Source organism: Nicrophorus vespilloides, unplaced genomic scaffold, assembly GCF_001412225.1.
Source record: "Nicrophorus vespilloides isolate i.1.1-1 unplaced genomic scaffold, Nicve_v1.0, whole genome shotgun sequence".
NCBI lineage: Eukaryota > Metazoa > Arthropoda > Insecta > Coleoptera > Silphidae > Nicrophorus > Nicrophorus vespilloides.
The window spans coordinates 48,810-56,295 of NW_017099924.1; the positions used below are offsets into that span (position 1 = coordinate 48,810).

General features: G+C 30.3%; 1 protein-coding gene across 1 annotated transcript in view; it reads left to right on the forward strand.

Moving 5' to 3' along the window:
• The window catches only part of LOC108566095, a 9,215-nt gene extending 8,255 nt beyond the window's left edge, over positions 1 to 960 (forward strand). Inside the window, exons 3-4 of the mRNA XM_017925818.1 lie at positions 412 to 646; positions 747 to 960. Coding sequence (XP_017781307.1) covers positions 412 to 646; positions 747 to 852 — 341 coding nt within the window. The 3' untranslated portion in view covers positions 853 to 960. The remainder of the gene's footprint in view (positions 1 to 411; positions 647 to 746) is intronic.
• The last annotated feature ends 6,526 nt before the right edge of the window (positions 961 to 7,486 follow it).

Consider the following 7,486-nt stretch of genomic DNA (forward strand, 5'->3'; position numbering starts at 1 on the left):
ATTTCGAATGTAAATTCAGTATTAATTTGATTATACTCTTTAGCAGTGATGAAAATTTTATAGAAAATTCATAGAAATCATTTAGATATTTAGAATTCCTTAAGAAACTTGTGAATGAAATGAATATTTCAAAACGTTTGTGACTTTTCTCTTCTACATTTCAATTATGTAGAATCAATGAGATATTTCGAAAACATCAACCCGTACTTTTCGAATTACTTCAATGATTTCTAAGGGACTTCTATGAGGTATTTCCATAAGATTTCTGTGGGATTTGTGTGAAGTTTCTTAAGGAATTCTAAATGTATATAAAATGTCTATCACTGCTAAGAATATAATCAAATTGATACTTTGATAATTTGTTTTCGTAATTTGTGAGAAATTAATGAGAAATTAATGATTTGTGTTCAGGTCGACCGGGAACCGATTATCCCGTCCTCGGAACGGTGCCGTACACGAACTTCTACTGCGACGAGCAACCCTATCCAGGATTCTACGCGGATCCAGAGACCAGATGTCAGAGCTGGCATTACTGCGACATCGACGGAAGACAGACGACCTTCCTGTGCCCGAACGGCACCCAATTCAGTCAAGCGGTCTTCGTCTGCGACTGGTGGTTCAACGTCAGATGTGACCTGAGCACAAGGCACGTTTCGCAACAAACACACAGACACACACCTAACCACTCGCGCACTCGCAAAATTATGCTAACATCTTTCCTAACAATCCAATTTTCTGATTTGCAGACTGTACGTGATCAACAGCAGACTCTACGGACGTCCAAAACTCGACCCGACGAAGCCTCATCGCTCCATCACCAAGCAACTTTTAGAAGACATCTTCAACGATTGACATCACTTACAACTTATCTCTCTCTCCAACTATCTTATTATTTATTTCCCAACTATATTACGTAATGTTTAAGTAAAAGGTGTATCTCTTAAGATCTAAAGTAACAAAGAAAACAAACACAAAAAAAAACAGAGAAATAGCTTTAAAAACGTAGTTTTTCCCTTTACATCACATGTAAATAATGTTTCCTTAAGTAAAATACGTAAGTCGCATAAATGTATTACAAAAAAAAGAAATAAGCAAATTAATCAACCCTTTCCAATTATTATAAAAAAAAAACAAATTTCCAAAAAAAACAATGGTTTAAGGTGTAGAAAACATAAGAAAAAAAAACGAAATTTAGTTTGGTTGAAACGCTTAAAAACTAGATGTAAGATGTATATTTAATAAACGTACCTTGTTTTGATCATATTTACCAAAACAAACAACAAAAAAATTGCAATTTTCATTAAGATAATCTTCATCAAAACTACATCCACAATTTGACTAATCATTAACTATTACATTTTTTTCTGGTAGCGTTTTTTCCAACTTAAATGTCTGTAACATCTAACAGAACGTAACAGGAAAAGCGTGATTTCCCGAGAGGGTTTTCCGAATTAAAGCCGAACGTGTTTACGCGTTTCCCATATTAAAAGCTGACCGCTTTCGTCGAATGCTTCAAAACACACACACACAAAAAAAAAATTAGAGTAAATTGAAGTAATTAGTAAATTTTCATTCGATCAAGCAAATTTCTTAACATTAAAAATAGATTTTTTTTAAATTAAATTTGAAAATTTGGGACGTAGCCCTTTTGATCCAATAAAAATTGGCGTATTCTGTAGTGAAAAACATCAACAAAATAAGCAAACAATTAAATTACTTGCAAATAAAGTTGCCTATATGAACACAAAATTGCAATTAACATCCGGAGAAACTCTTTAATTGAATTTGAAAAGAATCCAGATCTACATATTGTAAATAAGCACTTTTACTTCTCCCATCGTTTCTAATCCAATTTTCTCTATAAGATAATTCGATTCATTACAAATCAATTACTTTCGCGCTGGAAAAGTTTTGATTTACCGTCGTAAATCAGAAATAAGACAAAGAATATAATTCATAGTTTACAGTTGCAACAGTTACACTGCACTCGAGAAGTAATTGGATTTGTTTTTTTTTTGTTACAGCACGAACCTTGAGAATAGTGCAATTTCACTCTAGCTTTATTTTCATAAATTCGTAATATAAATTCATAACAATAAAGGACGCATTTTTTAATAGCTTCCAGTGCTTGTTTCTTCAAGAGTTTCGCAACTCATTAGCAATGATCTACAAAAGAGTAAAATTAATTGATCGAAACGTGAACTGAACAAAGTCTTGTTAATGTAACGTGTAAATTACAATTGATACAATTATACCAAAAGACACATTTTAAAGTGTGAATATTTGGCTTCAATTTGGTTGATCAATAATGAATTTATTGCTCATACTTTTCAAGATATTAGCAAAAATGTAAAGAGACTGCTTTTTCAGAGATTAAAAAACGTTTCATCAAGTTTGATAGTAAATTACGTCTAAATTACAATTGATACAATTATACCAACAGACACATTTTAAAGAGTGAATATTTGGCTTCAATTTGGTTGATCAATAATGAATTTGTTACTGATACTTTTCAAGATATAAACAAAACTGTATAGAGACTGCTTTTTCGAAGCTTAAACAAACGTTTCTTCAAGTTTGTTAGTGAATTACGTGTAAATTACAATTGATATAATTATACCAAAAGACACATTTTAAAGTGTGAATATTTGGCTTCAATTTGGTTGATCAATAATGAATTTGTTACTGATACTTTTCAAGATATAAACAAAAATGTAAAGAGACTGCTTTTTCAAAGATTTAAAAAAAAGTTTCTTCAATTTTGATAGTGAATTACGTGTAAATTACAATTGATATAATTATACCAATAGACACATTTTAAAGAGTGATTATTTGGCTTCAATTTGGTTGATTAATAATGAATTTGTCGCTCATACTTTTCGAGATATTAACAAAAATGTAAAGAGACTGCTTTTTCAGAGATTAAAAAACGTTTCATCAAGTTTGATAGTAAATTACGTCTAAATTACAATTGATACAATTATACCAACAGACACATTTTAAAGAGTGAATATTTGGCTTCAATTTGGTTGATTAATAATAAATTTGTTACTCATACTTTTCGAGATATTAGCAAAAATGTAAAGAGACTGCTTTTTCAAAGATTTAAAAAAACGTTTCATCAAGTTTGATAGTGAATTACGTGTAAATTACAATTGGTACAACTATACCAAGATACAGTTTTAAAGTGTGAATATTTGGCTTCAATTTGGTTGATTTGTAATGAATTTGTTGTTCATACTTTTCAAGATATAAGCAAAAATATAAAGACATTGTTTTTTCAATGATTAAAAAAAAACCGTTTCTTCAAGTTTGATAATGAATTACGTGTAAATTACAAATAATAGAACTATACCAAGACAAGACGTTTTATGAAGTTAACTAACTGAATATCAAAAACACTTCAATATTTTCAGTATGAGTTGGTTTAATAATTGAAAAGTTTTGTCCTGATCTGATTTCCTTTATTTCTTCTAGAATTAATTCATAATCAAATTGTAATTAATTAAAGATATTTAGTGTAATAAATTGAGTTAATTTTTTTCGTAATTGAAATAACGTTGATGAAATATTCATTAAAGTGTTGTTTTTGTTAATTCAAACAAGCAACAACAAAAAAAAGTAATTAAGACAAAGGAGGAATTCCAATTGTGTTTAATTGAGTGATTAGCAACTAGTTCGGTGTAGACACGACGAGGAAGTCGCAAAGATGTCGAAATGTGCCGTAACCGTAACACACTGCACGTTGAAGTAATAGAAACGGGCGGAAATATGCGCAAAGAATTACATTTAATAATTAGCACGCGTTTTCAATAATATTTCAACATCAAACTAATTGCAAACAATTTAAAATGTTCTTGTGTCCGTCCGCATTTTGGGGATGGAATAAATTCAGTGCCGAGAACGTGCGCATTTAATTATCATATATTGTTGCTAAATATTGTTATGCAGGCGGGGTAGATTTAGAAATGAAATAAATATATATATTTATGCGTTCGTAATAATTGCGTCCGGGTTGGCTGGTTTGTGGTTCATTTGTTTGTGTGTACGTGCCCCAACCCCCACTTCACACCCCCCGCACGCCTCTTTAGGAAATCGGCCCGCTTCGATTTCAAAATGTACGAACAACCCAAAACCACCTCCACCACCACCCCAAAAACCATCCGAATTTGCGCCTGCATTTGAATAATAAAACGATGCATTCAACTGAAAAATTGCGCTCGTGCACTTCCTCTCGCCATAAACAATATTAATATTATATACATATGTGTGTATGAAATTAAGTACATTTACATAAACTGTAAAATTTGTTTAATCTACACGCACACATGGTCTGCACGGGTGCAACCGGCTGGAATGTTGCAGAGCCCCAAAGGGAGAAACGCGCGCCAAACTCGGGATGTGCAACAACAAAAAATGAATGAATGATAGAGAAAAAAAAAAATGTAAAAGGGACGTTGCGTGCACAAGTAATTTAATAAATGAATAATTCGCGCGGATTTTACCTGCTCACGTGGAAATTGATATCGCTTTACTCTCATACCATCCCATAGTTGCGTATATTATGATTAAAATTTTATCACTTCTTCTGTAAAGAAAATAAATTAGTTAATTTAAAGATAAAACGTAATGTTAATCACTTCAGGACTGAAAATAATGTGGAAATAGTTAAATTTTAGAATTATCTTTATGACTGTAACCTCTACATTAAATTGGATTGTTGTTATGATGAAGTTTCATGAAAATTGAGAAGTTTATGTGTGCATTACAAAATATAAAACGCTCACCAATGTCGCAATTGAAATGAACGAACGACCTTTCCAGAAGCGCATTAAAATATCCGAGCTATTAATTATAATATTCAATTCGCTTACAAATAGAGCGGATTGCGACGACCTTTCCCTATTTTTCAATACTTTTTTTATGTAAGATTGTGAAGTAATAACACATAATATTAATCTTACACTCATTTTATGTATATATTTTATTATCTCATTATCTACGCATATTCGAAATCAATAATTAGTATTAAGTTCTACGTATAACATTTGTATTATACGTAGAGAATGTTGTACATCTAAAGGAAAATTTGAAATTTCGCTCATTGGCAAAAAAATTCAACGAAATTCTACTAAAGTTCAGTTAATTTTTCAATATTCTTAGTAATAAATTAAGTAAAATTTGTATGTTATAAGTTGTGAACGTTGTAAACCTAAAAGTAACATAACTTTTAGGAAAAATTGAAACAATTCATCTGAAATAAATCAATTATAATCTAGAATTAAATTCAACAAAATTATAATAAAATTTAGTTAGTTTTTCAATATTTTTAGTAATAAGTTGTAAAAAATTAAGTAAAATTTGTGTTTTATAAGTTGAGAACTTTGTAAATCTAAAAGTAACATATTTTTTAGGAAAAATTGAAACAATTCTTCTGAAATAAATCATTTTTTTTTCTGTAATTACAACACTAGAATAAATTCAACAAAATTATACTAAAGTTTAGTTAGTTTTTCAATATTCTTAGCAATAAATTAAGTAAAATTTGTGTGTTATAAGTTGAGAACTTTATAAACCTAAAAGTAACATAACTTTTACGAAAAATTGAAACAATTCTTCTGAAATAAATCAATTACAAATCTAGAATTAAATTCAACGTAATTATACTAAAATTTAGTTAGTTTTTCAATATTCTTAGTAATAAGTTGTAATAAATTAAGTAAAAATGTGTGTGTTATAAGTTGAGAACTTTGTAAACCTAAAAGTAACATAACTTTTAGGAAAAATTTAAACATTTCTTCTGAAATAAATCAATTCTTTTTGTAATTACAACTCTAGAATAAATTCAACGAAATTTTACTAAAGTTTAGTTAGTTTTTCAATATTCTTAGTAATAAATTAAGTAAAATTTGTGTGTTATAAGTTGAGAACTTTGTAAACCTAAAAGTAACATAAATTTTAGGAAAAATTGAAACAATTCTTCTGAAATATATCAATTCTTTTTACAATTACAACTCTAGAATTGAATTGAAAAAAATTTTACTAAAATTTAGTTAGTTTTTCAATATTCTTAGTAACAAATTAAGCAAAATTTGAGTTATAAGTTGAGAATGTTGTACATCTAAAATAACAAAGAAATAATTTCGTTTATATTGAACAAAAGTAGAAATTTGCGGTGGTAAAAGTTTAGATTTTCAGGTGTGCGTTAAGGTGACTTTCTTTGCGATTTATTGATGAGGCGATTGCGGCGAGGCAATTGCAGAGAAAAAGTGGTCCATCGTTAGAATTAATCAAAGAGAGTTTTATTTATTTATATAAATAAATAAATAGATAAAAATAGATATTTTGCGGTCGTGTTTCTGCTCCAGATATGGGCGTGAAAATGAGTAAATCGAATTTCCAAACAGGAGCGTGGAAGGAAGGAAGGAAGGAATTGCTGCGACTCGCAAAGTTTGTAAATTATTACGTGCGCGTCGTACCAAGTGGACGCAGGATTAGTTTGCAGACTACTGCAAGGACAGTCTATATATATATATGCATGCAATACAGTACATCATTGTTCGTCCTGCGAATGCAACAGGACGACGAGAGAGTGGAGCAGGACGAACGTGGTGCATTCGTTACGTGAGTCCCTCCTCTCCAGCAGCAGCAGCAGCAGCAGCTATATGATTAACACTCAATATTCCGGTGCCAATCACATCATCATGCACTCGTAGACTGTAAATTTGATTTGAGGTTTTCTCTAATTTCCCACGAGCCCCGCGCGCAACTTGCAAATATCATATTGTTAGAACTTTGCATCGGAATTACCACGAACTGTATAATATCATGCACAAAAAATCATCATCATCTTCGAATCGAATCAACACAAATACACATAAAAAAAAAGAGAGGATCAAAACAACGCGTTCATTATTAGCTCATCCATTTCCACAGAGAATGCCGTGACGCGCGATTGCATTTATTTTTTCACACATAATAAATGAGATTTGCAAAACTCGATTCACTATATATAGTGCAATGACAAATTCTGCATCGATACAATCAAATTATTCCATAAATATAATAAACGAAAGAAAGTGATTAATATATAAATTGCGCTTAAGATATCATTAGAAACTATTGTTCTTTCTTTTTGTTGTTGTTGTTTTTTTTTTATTTAATTTCTTCTGGAAAAGAAAGTATTAATGAAGTCATAAAACGCAGATGTTGAATTAATTTGTGCACACCAGTACCGAAAAGTAATAAAAGTTAATTATAATTAAGCAGCAGTCAGCAATTTTCCAAATATCTGCTAAAGTATAAGTGGAGGCCATATATTAGTAGCAGTGAGCAAATATCTGCTAAAGAATAGATACATTCCTGTGCTCTTATCCATATTGCTGTAATACGCGTTCAAAGTTGAAAAATTGAAATTAGAACGTTCGAAAAAGCAGTGTTTCCACATTTCATTGATTTACTCGAAAACTATAATAGATAGAATGAA